A 14,907-nucleotide genomic window follows, 5' to 3' on the forward strand; every position below is an offset into this window, starting at 1 on the left:
ACTTACTGATTCTGTGATCTTAAAGGTCTTTTCCAAACTAAATGATTATTTGATTAGTGCCTTATGCCTTGCTCTGCTGCAGGTGATCTCAATAGCTGAAGCTAAATACCTACAAATCACTCTTTAATTACAAACCATGTTGATTACAATTAGTTGTCTGGCTTCTAGGAATTTATAAAAATAACCTGCTTAAGAAGCTGCTAGTAAGCCTAATGTGCAAAACCATTGGCAAGTAATAGTGTGCAATAATACTTTTCTGTGCACAGCAATTGGCTTTTGCTTCAATTTTTCGTGGTGAAATTTCCCCTGGTGAAATTTGAGAACAGCTTAATGGAAGCAACTGTTGCAGTGAGAGACCAAAGGTGATACATATGCTGAACATAGGAGTTGCTTCTTTGAGAGAAAGAGCCACAGAGAGATCTTAAATGATAATGGACAATAATAGTCCCTATTTTCTGAAATACACAGGATGAATGGAAATTAATCATGGGAGAGAAATGCAAGTCTCTGATTACGAAGAACAGAGACAGGATATTTGCTGGATTACTGCCCCACCTTCTGAAGCAGCCATGTATATATTTTTGTTCCCACTAAATTGTTCTGCAGCTTGGCACATGCTCCTCGGAGAAGAGGAGGCTCTGGGGAGACCTCACTGCTCTTTACAAACCCTGACAGGAGGTTGTGACGAGGCAGAGGCTGGTCTCTTCTACCATGCCTGCAGTGAGAGGGACAGTGGAGATTCAGATTCAATACTAGATATTTTTCGTTTGGGTGATCAGGCATTGGAATTGGTTGCACAGGTGGTGGAGTTGCCATCCCTGGAGGTTTTCAAGTGGCCTCTGGAAATGGCACTGGGTGATACGGTTTAGTGGCTTACAGGTAACAGTGGTGGCGCTGGGCTGGCGGGTGGACTGCGTAAACTTGAAGATCTGAAGCAATATCGGTGATTCACCTGACTCCAAGCGCTGGCGTTCCGGCCAGGCCGCGTTTCCATGGCGACGGGCGGACTGACCATAGAGGTGGCGCCACACCAGAGAGGCTCGTGCGGCTGGGGGCGGAGATATGCAAATAAGGGAGCGGAGTGTCCTCACACGCGATGGCCGCCGGGAGGTGCTGGCGGCTTCACTTGCCAGGACGCAAAATGGCCGCGGGGCGGGGTTGGGGGTGCGCATGCGCGGCCGCGCTGTGCGACGGCGGAGCGGCGGGGGAGCGCCGGTACCGGACGCAGGTAGGAGGCGCTGACGCGGCGCGCGGGCGTCTCTCCCGCCTCATCGCTGGTTCCGGTCTGTCTCTCTCCCCGTCGTGTGGTAGGGTGGCGGCCCCTCGTCCGCTCAGTAAGGTGCTTCGGGTAGGGTGGGAGAGACAATACCCCCCGGGGGGCCGCCTCTGTGGGGCAGGGGGCACACCCTGTCCTTGCAGTGGTAGAGCCCTGGCGGATATTCCTTCTTGTTATCGTGGATGATTCCACTTCGGGCCTGGGGGTGCCGTCGCTCCCTGGTCTCAGTGCTCGTGGGCAGGGGGCTCAGCGCTGGAGCCGGGTCTGCCTCCCGGCAAGGGGAGGCGGCTCTGGCATCGTCCTCTTCTCCCCGAGTGTGCCGCGGGTCTCTGGTGTCCCTGCTACTCCTTCCCTCCCTTCACCTGGCAGGCTTCAACCCACTGCCATGGAGCCTGCGGGAGAGCCCACCAGGGAAGGATGGCAGCGCCTCTGCCTGGCCACCCAAGGTGGCCAGGCCTCTCCTCAGTGTGGAGGGTCCTGCGGATGGGGCACAGGGATGTCAGCGCTGCTTGGGCATGTCCAAGGTGTCCCCATGTCCAGCCTGGCTCCCTGTGCTCCTGTCCCGCCCAGGAGGCCAGCGGCTGCAGTTGGAGACCCACTCAGTGGCGTGTGGCCTTGTGGCTGCAGCCGGGGCCCTGTGCAGGGACGGTGCCCTGGGAGGTTGCACAGGTGAAGAGAATCCCTGTTCCCGGGAAGATGTGTAGCAGAAACTCCTGGTGACTGCACTTGGCGGAGTGGTGAAAGTTGCTTCTCACCTGGAGTTTCCTCTTAAGTCTTAACAAAGAACAGGCAGAATGTGTGCAGTAATCCCCTCTTATAGCTCCTTTGAAGCAAATCTTGGGGTTTGTTTTCAATGATGATTTCAAATTTACTTCTAGTTTTGTAATTTGAGGCCAGAGTTACCTGGCATTGGTTCCCATCCTTGTGCTGTGAGGTCCATTACAGGATTAGAACTTATATTGGCAGCAAATGATCAGGAACAAGTTTTTTAATACATCTAACACACTTCCTTTACACTGTAAAACAATGAGTTCTTTAGACAGGGGATGTTTCATGTTGTTAAGGTAAAAGCCTTGCTAAGTTCCATGGCTATGAAATCTGCCCTGTTATCTCTGTATTGACAAACCTTGTGTTCTTATTAGGCAATGAGATCTGATTGAACAAGATTGCTCAGCTGGAGCACAGCTCCACGGAAGCTACCAGCTGGTTCAAGGTATTAATTGTCTGTGTGGCAGTTGTGTTTGCGTGTATGAACTCAGCAGGGGTGATGGAAGCACATGATTGCTTGTAATAAGAAGGGTATTACTTAGTCTTATGATGCACAGTCATCAATTGTTGAATTGGTAAAGAGTACTGGGAAACGCTCTCGTAACCTCTTTCAGTCATGTTTCCATGCCTGATCCAGGTGGTTTCAAAGTTTTCATTTCTTCACACATCAGATACAAAGCTGCTGGGAGCCTGCTTTGGGATGTTTGTTCATGTTTCACACAGGACTGTGTTTAATGTTCCCTCAAGAGTCCTTGTTACTAAGGGATTATCTGAGGGTGTTAGGAGGGTTTCAGGAGAAGTATGGAGTGGAGAAACTGAGAGCCTTGGAGTTATATTCATCTCTAAAAGGGTGCACAATATCCAAGTTTTGTCAGAGGAGCCTAAATTTTATGAAATGTGTATCTAGGAAGGAGCTTTCCTGGGACAGAAATAGGATTTTGAGAGATTTTTTTTTTTTGTTTAAGTAGAGGCTCTGTTGGTTTCATTCATTCACATAGCTCTGTGAGGGGATTCTTGTTTTACTGACAGAGTTCTGCCAGAATCCAGGTAGCTTTGTGAGGTGAGGACTCTCTGAGATGTGTTGTGGAGGTGTCCTGGGGTACCATATGTGTGAAGGAAGGAGTGCGCAGAAGCTGGTCTGTGCTCCCAAAATGGGCTCATCACTGACAGATAACCCTGACCAGACAAAGACATCCGTGACTGTCACTTGCAGGCTCTGGGAGGAGTTGATGTGCCCAGCACCAGTCACAGGGCATCAGCTCTTCCACAGGTGCAGCTCCAGCCCACCTTCCCTGTGAGTGGGGCCGGACCCCCAGCACCCCAGTCCTGTCTGGCTGTGACAAATGTCTATAAATAGGGTTTTCTCTCAGCGTGGTTTTTCCAGCTGCTGGGTGGATTTATTGTGTGGAAGCTGCAGACATACAGAGCTGGCTTAGTAAGCCCTCAAAACCCAGAATATGCAGCAGAGGCAGTGTAGTGGCAGCTCAAGCAAGCACAAACATATCCTAAAGTATTATTTGGGATTCCAGCCTGCATTACCCACACAGGGGAGAATGAACACAAGAGCCATCCTGATACTGCAGGCAGGTCTGCAGATGGCTGTTTCAGGTTGCTGAGTGGCAACTTGAGCACATAAAAATCATCTGGCCCTGCTTAAAAGGTTGGCTTGAGCCAAGATTCACATGTATGGCTCTGTTGCTGGCTCAGTACAAGTGGCTTCAGCTGTGGAAGGCTGGAGCTCAGCCTTGTAGTAAGGCCAAGGCATTGCCGAATCACCACGGGACACAGGGACTCGTGCATCCAGCTGTGAGCTGGCTAGGAACTTAGAGCACATGTGTGAGCCCCAAGCTGTGGTGTGTTCCAGACACAGCTGGATGCCAGCACTCTCAAACAAAAGCAGTGCTTTCCTGGTAGCCAGTATTCCAACATCCTCCTCAGGAAGATAAGATCTGTGGACGTCACTGGCAGGAGCCAGATGTCAAATGCGGAGGAGGAAGTTTCTCAAATAAAGACTCATTGCTTTTTAATTTATGAGCTTGTTCCTTTATGACTGTGTTAGAGGTTCAGTGTGAATGAATGATGGCTATTCCCTCCTGCAGCTCCTTTTCCCATTCCTTCTTACAGCCTCATGTTGAAAAGTTCTGACATACTCCATGAATAATTCTCCATCCCAAGGAAAAGGTTATGAAAATACCAGTGTGGCAGTAACACAATCCTTTGGGTGTAGAAGTGAAATCTGTTTTTTACAGACGACTGTGATTTGTTTCCTTTTAACTGCACATTTGCAGATGAGGAGGGAAAAAATATCTATCAAATGACCTAATGACTATCCTAGCAAAAGTGACATCACTGGCAAATATCAGCTGGCTGGAGGGGTTGCACATCTGTGAGGGAGTGATGAGGGAGCAGAAAGGAAGTGGAACTTCACCCTCTTTGAACAGTGCTGTAGCATTTATATGACAAAATGAGGTGTCTCTGGAAATTTCAACAGCTGTGGTTTGTGCAACATGTGCTCAGTGAAGCACTTTTTGGATGGGGACAGCATGAAGTGCAGCACTGAGACCAAGTCTTGAGCAGGCTCTGCTTTCACTCAGCTTTTGGATAGCAAAGGCAAGGCCAGGATAAGAATCACCCTAGTAGGTCACACTGTTAGTCTGTCTGTCCCCATATCCTGCCCCATGGTGGCAGCAGGAGATGCTGTTTAGGGGGAGAGCACACAAGTCTGGGCACCATTTATGGCCTTTCCACTTGTCCACCCCCAGCCTGCACAGCTGGCTTGGGGCGGTTAGAGGAGATTTCCCTGCCTTGTTCCCTTTAGTAGCTGCTTGTGTACAGCTGTTTTCTGTGAATTTGTCTAATCCTTTGAAGCTGCTGCCCAGCTCTTTAATATCCTTTGGTAGTGAATGTCAGGTGTTTACTACCTGCCAGGTAAAGAAATATTTTAAGCTGACTTCCTGTTAGTTACAGTGAGTGTTCCCAGTTCTTGTGTCCTGACAATTCCATGAAGAGGCCCAGCACACCGATGTCTTCATCTCCTCTTCAGTTGGTCCTCCACAGAAGACTTCTGGCAAGAGACAGGGGGCTTACCTCTGGGACAGAGGACTTAGCTCTTGCCTTAACTCTCCCTTCTTCTTAACCTTTGTCTTTACGCATTGTGACTCCTTTCCAATTCTTGACCATACAAAATGAAATTTCCCCTTGAGGCTTGTCTGTCTTTAATTACGTCTATAAAGGTTCATTGTCTGGCTGAATTCTCTTCCAAGCAGTGTCTTCCTTTTTTCTGGCCATGGGTTTTGGCCTGGCAGGGATGCGGAATGGTGTCTGAGCTCTGCAAGGGCTCTGCAGTTGGATCCAGTTGAGGTCTAGTGCTTTGGCTGGGAGTGGAACTGAGGTGCAGTTTCAATCTAGTGATGTAATTGATTGGAACAAATGCTGTTCCTGCTCCTTCTGAACTAGTTATGAGGAATTCCTTGGCCTAGGCAGAGCAGATGGTTATTTTTTGCTTTTCTAATCTTGCCTAGAAGTGGTCAGACTCATGGCTTCAGGGAAATGCTGAATGGGACTGGCCTTTTATCAGGTTTCATACCCAGACGTTTATTCTTCTGCTTGATTTCCTGCTTGGACTTGCTGCAGCTGGTGTTGCAAGCCCAAGAGGATGGTGTGGTGCGTAGGTTCCTATTTCTTATGTGTTCAGTCTTATCCCACATTGCAAAGCCCCCATGATGTATCTGAAGTGGGTGAATGCAGACCCCGGAGGGGCACACAGCCCTTTATCTTGCTTTTGACAGTGCCAAGATAACCTTTTTGTCACCCTTCATGTCTGTGCTGTGAACAGGGCATGATGGTATGGGCTGGAGAAGCTGACTTGTACTGATTTAAGAAACCCTTATGTCTCACATAAGTGCCTTGTGTTTTGCCTTGGGTCTGTAGCAACTGGCATGTGAGAGAGCGCTCAGCCTGAAAAGCACAAGAGAACATTTCTGGCCCCAGCCTGCCAAGCTCAGTGGTGCAGGTGTGAGGAGTCCCCCTCTCACACTCAGCCCCTTGAGAACATACAGCGACTTGTTCTGGTCTAAGGCTGCTGTGTCCACGTGTTTTATTTCTGTGTATGTTGCTGTCCAGCCAAAGCACCTTTATTTCAGACTATGGTCCTAAGACTTAGGTCACTCCAAGACAAGCTGGACAACTGCTAAGGCACTTCTGGTTACCTTTATTGCATGATGGCAGCATGCCTGCTGCAGTTGTGTTTTGGTCGTGTCTCTTCATGCCACAAAACAGCAGCACTGCTCACCATAAATAACTCCTGTCTGAGCCAGCCCAGGTGCAGTAAGCTGTGACTGCCTAGGGAAAGCATTGTGCACATGTGAGGTTACATCACAGCTCCTGTCATTTTTATTTGGATAAAAATTTATGTGAGTACCTAAAAATACCAGTGACTAGGTGTGTTTTCTGAAGGCTGCTTTGTTGTTTGCAGCTATCTGGCTTGATTCTTCCTCTGACCTTGCCTTTAAAGAGCTGGATTAATTGTCTGCTTGCTGGATAACAAAGAACATTACAGGGTAAAGGACAGGGCAGGCTCCTCAGGAGGAGACAGCCATACCCCCATGAGCCCACAGCCCGGCTTCAGCTTAATGAAACAGCTTTAGTGCAGCAGACAGCTTCTAGTCTCTTAAATCCCCTCCAATCCACTTTGTAGCAGCTCTTCAAAACAATACAAATTCTAATTGCTGCATACAGAGATTTACCAATTAACTTAATCTGTTAAAAAAAATTGATCTGTTTGCATTTTATTTTATTTATTTTTTTCTCTCCTGCAGGAGCAACAATGGATTGGCCCCATCAAAGATGTAGTAGGTGTTGGGAGAAGACATCTCACCTGAAATGGAGGTGATCGAAGGAGCTGAACACTGACTGCACCAACATGGGGCTGCGACTGCTGGCTTGTCTTTTCCATTTGCCCACTGCAGTGATCTATGGGTCTCTGTCGCTCTTTGTTTCCATTTTGCACAACGTGTTCCTCCTGTACTACGTGGACACCTTTGTCTCTGTTTACAAGATTGATAAACTGTCCTTTTGGATAGGAGAGGTTAGTTTTTTCCATCAGCTTCTGCACTCTCTAAGTCGGAAACTCTGAAACCAAGACTGCTCCTTGCTAGAAATGTGAAAACTGTTCATTGTAACAGCAGTGTTCCCTTTTGGAGAGGGAGCGAGGGAGCCTTCCAAGTACTAACTTGGGCTTTTCAGTTTTTCCCACCTATATAAAAATAGAACAAGCTGGGACAGAAAATGCAGGAACTTTGTTCTTAAGACTGCCTTTCCTCTGGGGATGTTGGGGTGTTTCACAAGCAGTGAAAACCACTGGTCTTACTGCCAGTTGCCCCAGACAGGGGCATCATACAGTGGTGATGGGACAGGGAAGGTGTGCTGGGACAGTTCCTGGTGGTAGCTCACCATGCCAGCTCAGCACTGCTTGCTTTGGTGACAGAACGGAGCTGTCCTGTGGTTTCACTGTCGTGTGGTTTATTTCACTGTCCTGTTTTCTTTCCTAGACAGTGTTTCTGATCTGGAACAGCCTCAATGACCCTCTGTTTGGCTGGCTGAGTGACCGAGTATTCCTTAGCACACAGCAGTAAGTGGAGTTCTGCTTTCACAGGAGTCTGGGAAGTTGTTTAGTCTCTGAGGAAGATGATGTCAAATTGGCAGCTTTAAAAAGATGGCGTGGGAATGGATTACTGGGCATGGAACTCTTAAATACCTCCTTTTCATGGCATCTTTGAAGTTCAGTGCTCATAAATGTTGTTTCAGTATTTGCCTTTTTAGAGAAAGTCACACACACTTATTGGGTGGATGTGGCCCTAACCCTTAACAGTCATGAGTGGTGCAGAACCTAAAATATGGGCATCTAAAATCTCAAGCCCCTGCTATATGACCAAACCTGTTAATGGGGTGTTAGAGAGTGTGTACATGGTTTGGGAGGCACAAGTGGGAAAAGTACAGTTATTTCCACATGAAATGCCTTAGACCAGTTGTTCCCAAACTCTATAGGATGGAAGGCAAGACAGCTCTGTATTGTTGGCCGTTAGCATTTCTCATGTATTTATGTCAACATTTTAATGAAAATAGTGGTGTGGCTTCCTGAAACTAGTAAAAGGTCATGAAAATCATTTACATTGCACAAAGTGCAGACAGTACTGCACTGTCAGGGAGACAAATGCTCTGGGAAAAAAAATCCCTTTTTGGCTTTCTTAAACCCATATTTTCAGTGTATTCACTGTTAGCTGAGAAGGTATCTGATGTGGGTGGTTGTTACTTGAACAAAAGCTGTATTTGTGTCTGTGCCACTTACATGACTTCCTTGGAGAGGAAAAATATGTGATCATGCAGGGTTTTGTCCAGGTATGTAAATTTTTTTTTCTTCTGTTGCAGGGCAGGAGCAGAGATTTCGTCCCCTGAAGTAGTTCTGAAGAGGCTCAGAGCACTAAGCCACAATGGCCCCCTCTTTGCCATTTCTTTCCTTTCTTTCTGGGTTTCCTGGGCTCATCCTGGTTTGCAGTTCCTCCTTTGCCTTTGCATGTACGACAGCTTTCTCACCATGGTTGACCTCCATCACAACGCCTTGCTTGCAGACCTGGCTGTTTCAGCAAAAGACAGGACGAGCCTCAACTTCTACTGCTCCCTCTTCAGTGCCATAGGCTCCCTGTCTGTCTTCATGTCCTATGCAGTGTGGAACAAGGAGGACTTCTTTTCCTTTCGCATATTTTGCGTCCTGCTGGCCCTCTGCTCCATTGTTGGTTTCACCCTGTCCACACAGCTGCTCCGCCAGCGGTTTCAGGCTGATGGGAAAGCGAAATGGGACCAGGAATCAACCCTGAAAGAGTAAGGGTCACAAATTCTCAGCAGAGACAAAGGCCTGACATAGATCTGCAGCAAACTAAATGTGTGAGAAGATCCAGAATGAGGCAAAATTTGTTAATTATCTCTCGTTCTTGTCTATTAATACAGTTTTCAGGATCAGCTGTCACACTGCCTCCTCTGAAAATAGAACAAAACTGTCTTGTGTCAGCCCTAGTCCAAACTGGAGGCAGAGGCCTAACCTGCTATATGGCCATCCAGTGTTTGGAACACAAAATGAGTTCATGTCTAGAGCACCCAGTGAGGCTTATGAGTGGTAAAATGTCAGAAGCAGCTTATGAAAGCATTCGTGCTTGAGCATGAGACCACATTGCTGCCCATGTCCTACGGAATTGGACAAGTGAATGTCTGTCTCTGTCACTCAGTTCAGCTGCCTGATAGTGGCTGAGCTGTTGGTAGACCACACCAAGCTGATTTTCCCTGTTCAGCTCGGTCCTTGGGCTGCCTCACTTGTCATCTCTTGTTATGAGCTGCCAGCATTATGCTGTAGTAGCAGCAGATCCTGATGAGATCTGCCAGGTGAGCTAACTGCAGGGACCTGGAAGAGGAACGCATGTATAGTGGAATGGCAATCAAGTTATAGACTCCACTGTTTTGATTGGTCCAGGAATATGAAAGGTCAGGGTGGGGGCTGAGGAGACACAGCTCTGCATCTACACAGGGAGAGCTCGCGACTCTGTCTTGGTGTGAGGGATTTATGGTTGCTTTTTATCCCTCCTTTTCCTTGAGGCTGTACATTGAGAAACTCTCCGTCCCCCAGGAGAAGAGGATCACCCTGGCAGAGTATCTCCAGCAGCTCTCCCGGCATCGTAACTTCCTCTGGTTTGTCTGCGTGAATCTCGTCCAGGTAGGCACAGAAGTGACACACTGCGATTCGGAGGATGAGTGCTGTCTCTGGCTCTTTGAGATGGATGATTCAGCAGTATGTAAGTTCCTGAGGAAGGGCAGAGATGTTCCCAGCACCCACTTGCTCTTGGAGCCTCCTGCACATGCTGGCTGATTCAGCAGCTGGTAGCCACTCTCCCTGCTTGTGACAGGATACTTCTGAGCAAGCTGTGGGGTGCCCCTTCCTCTCTCTGCAGTGTAGGCTGGGTTATGGAGGCTGACTGAGCTCTGTGCAGCCCATATGGGGTGCAGAAGCACAGGGCCTGGCTCACAGAGGGGATGAGTTTAGGAGTGCTGTTTGCTGGCGTGGCTGTCAGCAGTCTCCTTTCCCTTTCCGTTTTCCTGAGGCTCACATCGCTGTTCTCGCTGTCCAGCTGGATCCATCTCTCAGCTGGCTTTTACTATTTCTGTTCTTCACCCTCTTCAGTGATGACTACCAAATGCCGGCAGCCTGCCCAGCTTTGTGTGCTGCAGTCATGGCTCCCTGAGGATCCCTCAGTTTCCCTCAGGCAGATGCTGGTCTGCATCTTTGTGTTCAAGCCTCACTGCTTTACCGATGTCCTCCTGCCGGCTGCCTCCTCCCTCCTGCCATGCCACTGTCTCTCCCAGCCTCTGGTCACTGCTGTCACCTGCTGGCCCTGTCTGCCCTAGCAGCACTGTGCTGTACGGCTGGGCAGTGGGGCTGACTTGGGCACAAAGTGGGCATAGCTGATGGCATTGCAGCTCTGCAGTCTCAGCCAGCAGTGTCAGAAATGTCACAGCCAAGGTCTTGCTCTGCTGAAGTACTCCAGGCCTATCCTGCATGATCCTTTGGCATGGGGCTCCTAGGATAACAGAGCCCAGTGGGCTGTTAGCCTTTTCTGTTCTTTCTCACTGCTGTTCCTGCTGACCAGCTCATCTGCATGCTGCCTTCACAGGTTTTTCACTGCCATTTTAACAGCAACTTCTTCCCTCTGTTCCTGGAGCACCTGCTGTCAGACCAGATCTCTGTCTCTACTGGATCCTTCCTGCTTGGTGAGTTTCAGGTGGGACGGGAGGGAGCAGCTAAGTTACACAGGACCTGGCCCAAGTCTGGGTTTGCCCTTCCCAAGCTCCATCTGGGGAGAGGTGTGCTCACATGCAGGACTCTGGGCTGTAAGATTCACACATGCACGCACCCCACGTTTCCCTGGGACCTCTGAATTGTCCTTCCTGGGCACAGAAGTAGCTCAGAGCCTTTTCTAGTAAGGACGAGCCTGGTGTGCTGGACACCAGACTCCAGAGAGGTGTTGCTCTGAGCACTAGAGGCTGCAGAATGCAGTGTTCCCAGGATGCAGCAGAGAACACAGCCCTAGATTTTATCCCTTTCCTTCTGCAGCATACAGACCATTTCCAAGCTACCACAGATATGTGGGCATTGGTCCTAGAGTTACCCTGGGAGGGTTCTCTGCAGGCCGGGTCTGGTCAGGCAGTCCTGCCTCTCTCATTTCTGCTCCAGGGCTGAGTTGCGGCCTCTGCATGACACTGCGCAAGTCTTTTTTTCCTTTCTGTCCATGAGGTTGATGGAAGAAGGTCTCCCTCTGTAGGAAAGTGTGTGCTGTGCCACAGAGCCATGGAATAAATCTGCTGCAGCCTTCTGTATATGTATATTCTGTATATGCGGAGGAGCTGCTCTGTATTGTCCTGCTGGCAGTAGCCAACCTTTCTGTCTCTCTTGGTATCATGTCTGGGGGTATGGTGGAAGGTGGAACTCCATCAAGCTGTTTCTGCATCTGTCTCTGTTCAGGTGTTTCCTACATTGCCCCCCATCTCAACAACCTCTACTTCCTGTCGCTCTGCCGCCGCTATGGGGTTTACGCTGTGGTGCGAGGACTCTTCTTCCTGAAGCTGGCTCTGAGTGTTGTCATGTTCCTGGCAGGACCTGATCAGGTGTATCTGCTCTGCATCTTCATTGCCAGGTAGGCAAGCACTTCCCCTGCTCTCTGCTTCCTGGGAAGCAAAATGCATTGTCCCTGTTTTAAGAAGAGGAGTGGAAGTCAGGGAACAGGGAGCAGGATCATACATAGGCCATGTGGTTTCCAGCTCTGACAGTACATGGGACAGGTCACTGCAGAATCCGCAGGCTGTCCTGCTGCAGAGTGAGGGAGGCAGTGATGTTCAGGAGGTCACAGACCAGCAGGACTGGTGGCAGCTTGCACCTGCATTTGCCAGCTGCTGAGAGCTTCTGTCCTCTGCAGCCCTCGGTGTGTGCTGTAGCTGCCTGTGAGCCACAGGCCCAGTGTGTCCTGTCCCCAGGCCTGTCTGTGTGGGAGGTCAAGAGTAAGGGTACTGTCTTGCAGGGTACTGCTGGGTAGAAAGTCTTACTGATAGTGGTGTTCCTCTTCTGTAACTAGGGCACCTGAAATTCTTATTTCAAGTATGGAGAAACCTTTTCAACCCTTGCCATTTTTTATGATCTGTCACATTTTTCCTGTCATTTGATAGCCCTATTCAGTGCTTTGCCTGTTGTTCTGCAGCAACCGCGTGTTCACAGAAGGGACCTGTAAGTTACTCAACCTGGTGGTCACTGATTTGGTGGACGAGGATCTAGTCCTGAACCGTAGGAAGCAGGCAGCCTCAGCCCTGCTCTTTGGGATGGTGGCTCTGGTCACCAAACCGGGCCAGACTTTTGCCCCTCTGATTGGCACCTGGCTGCTCTGTGAGTACACAGGTAAGGATGCTCCTGGGGAAAGCAGTGGAGCAGAACAGGGCAGAGTTCAGTGTCTGGCACCTTGTGCTGTGTCCTGGGTGGGTGCAGAGGGCTCTTCAGTTGTTAACCTGTGCCTGGTCTCTGCATCTCCACGGCTGGTGACTCAAAGAGAATGGACAAAGATCCATCCCCACAGCCCCTTTCTCACAAACTCTTCTCTGACACCAGGCTATGACATCTTCCAGCGCAACCCCCTGAACAATGTGGTGAGTGCCCAGCCGAAGCTGGAGTCTGCTGCAGCCTTGGAGCCAACTCTTCGCCAGGGCTGCTTTTACCTCCTGGTCTTTGTGCCCATTGCGTGCGCCCTGCTGCAGCTCCTCAGCTGGTCACAGTTCAGCCTGCGTGGGAAGCGGCTGCAGGTGGTGAAGGCTCAGCGGCAGAACCTGACACAAGGCCAAGCACCAGAGGTCAAAACAATCTAAGGGTGCCTGAGCCCCCCAGGATGCTGCTGGTTCCAGGCTGGTGCTGGAGGGCAGGTGAAGGGCAGGGATGGTGGGCTGAGAGAGCCTGATGTTCATGGTTCAGCTGTGAAATGCTGTGATGCCAATGTTTGTTCACTCCAGGTGGTCATCACTGGGGAAGGCAGAGAGGTTCAGCATGTGTGGGGCCTGAGATAGATCGCTTGATCTCAGGAGCAAGAACATTTTATCCCAGCCTGTCCCAGGGAGCAGAGCTGCTCATTCCAGCAAAGAGGTGCTGGGTTGCAGGTGCTAGAAAACAGACACATCCCCAATGTACTTCTCTGCATTGGGCATGGCTCTAGGGAGCCACAGCCTCTGCAGCTGAACAGGAGGAGACTGCACAGGGAGTCCTTCACTAGAGCCTTTCACTCTTGTGCAGTGGGAGGCTTCTGAGGGACCAAGTGACCAAGGGAATGATTGTCAAACAGGAGCAGGGATGACAGGACCTTGAAGGCCTTTCCCAGTAGAGAACCCTCTGCTGGGAAAGGTAGAACCCTCCCACTTGCAGTGCTGTGGTTCTTGGACCAAATCCATTCTTAAGCATTTGTTGTTCATGAGACAATATGCTGCACAGCCAGGATCTGCTGGGTGTGCTGTTTTATGCTGAGGTTCCCTTCTCTGTGGCCTTGTAGAGGAAGTTGTTGCTGGACTGGAAAAGGTGCTGGGCTCGAACTGAGTTCAGAGCCTTGAGCTGTATCATTTCACCGGGCATCCCATTGCATGTGTTTATTCCTCATTTGCCCTCCACAGTCCCTACTACTCAGTGCTGTCACACAGCTGTACCATGAGCCCCCTCCCATTCTGGGCAAGGTCAGGGAGCCAACCCCTAATCCAGCTGCTGGCAGTGCCTCCCTGCCCAGGGCAATCCCAGGTGACCCGGTGAGGCAGCCTGGTGCCCTCCCCTCTGGCAGGAGAGCACAGCTTGAAGGAGACACCAGGTCTTGCTTTTGTGCCTTTGATTCCTCTTTGGAGCCTGTCTGACACAGTACTGGGCAGTCACAGGGTAGGGATTTTACCCCTGTGGGGAGGGGCAGACACCTCAGCTCCTCTGTGCTAGAAACAGCGCCCAAGTTAGATCATCTCACCTGCTGAGAGCAGGTCAGAGAGCTGCTGAGAGCTGCTGAGCCAGGGACCCAAGGAGAGCAGGTGCTTTGGTCTCCCTGGTTTTGGCTGAGAGCAGATGACAGGTAATCACTGAAGAGGTCCCTGAGGCAAGGGAGTGACTCCTCAATCCCTGTAATGTGTTTGGGGGCAAGGAGAAGGGATGTGCCAAAGCCTGTGCCTGCCTGCTGCAGGAAGGTGGGCTTGGCAGGCAGTGTTTGAAGCTGTTGCACGTTGAGGGATGTTCTTTGTTTAGTCCCAGGTTCCCTCTGGGGTCTCAGCCCACCAGCCTCCCATCTTGCCTCAGGACATGGCTGCCTTCTGTCTTGGACCAAGACATTCCTGCCATGAGGCTGCTGTAGTTCTTACTGGTTCAATCATAAGTGATTTGTGCAATTTCTGACCAAGTTCGAGAATGATTCTCCATTTCATAAATTAAAGATGATCTTTTTCTGAATTGCTTGATGATTTTCTTCTAGCCAGTGGCTCGAGCCTGGCTGGGTGGATGTGGTGCTGTGGGGACACAGCTGTAGCTGGGTGGAGACAAGGGGACAGCTCCTTCTCCACAAAACTGCACTGAGGCTTGGCTGTTTCTGCAGGGGGCAGAGGGGATTACCTGCCTTTGAAGGGAGGCATCACTTACCCCTGCTGCTTTGGAAGGGCCCAGAGTTGGGCCTGTCCTGTTCCTACACCAGTGGGTGCTGGGGACAAAATGGGACAGTCATAGCACTGGGCACTGTGCCCCCTTCCCTTTGAGAACAACTACTCACTGCTCT

At 50.1% G+C, this 14,907-nt stretch overlaps 1 protein-coding gene across 5 annotated transcripts; it reads left to right on the forward strand.

Annotated features, from left to right (window-relative positions):
- Positions 1-1,202: 1,202 nt before the first annotated feature.
- Positions 1,203-14,588, forward strand: MFSD13A (major facilitator superfamily domain containing 13A). Of its 5 annotated transcripts, none has more exons than XM_036385236.2 (10): positions 1,203-1,228; positions 2,419-2,489; positions 6,862-7,130; positions 7,594-7,673; positions 8,471-8,920; positions 9,686-9,803; positions 10,759-10,855; positions 11,607-11,778; positions 12,337-12,530; positions 12,738-14,588. In XM_036385236.2, the coding sequence occupies exons 3-10, from the start codon at positions 6,966-6,968 to the stop codon at positions 12,989-12,991; spliced, it is 1,530 nt and encodes a 509-aa protein (XP_036241129.1). In that variant the 5' UTR covers positions 1,203-1,228; positions 2,419-2,489; positions 6,862-6,965; the 3' UTR covers positions 12,992-14,588. The 5 variants fall into 5 exon arrangements, with proteins under 5 accessions (XP_036241129.1, XP_036241131.1, XP_036241130.1 ...); XM_036385235.1 differs by lacking the exon at positions 1,203-1,228 and adding an exon at positions 1,273-1,339; XM_054515532.1 differs by lacking the exon at positions 1,203-1,228 and adding an exon at positions 1,286-1,307.
- Positions 14,589-14,907: the final 319 nt, after the last annotated feature.

The sequence above is a fragment of the Molothrus ater genome, chromosome 8 (assembly GCF_012460135.2).
Source record: "Molothrus ater isolate BHLD 08-10-18 breed brown headed cowbird chromosome 8, BPBGC_Mater_1.1, whole genome shotgun sequence".
In the NCBI taxonomy this organism is placed as follows: domain Eukaryota; kingdom Metazoa; phylum Chordata; class Aves; order Passeriformes; family Icteridae; genus Molothrus; species Molothrus ater.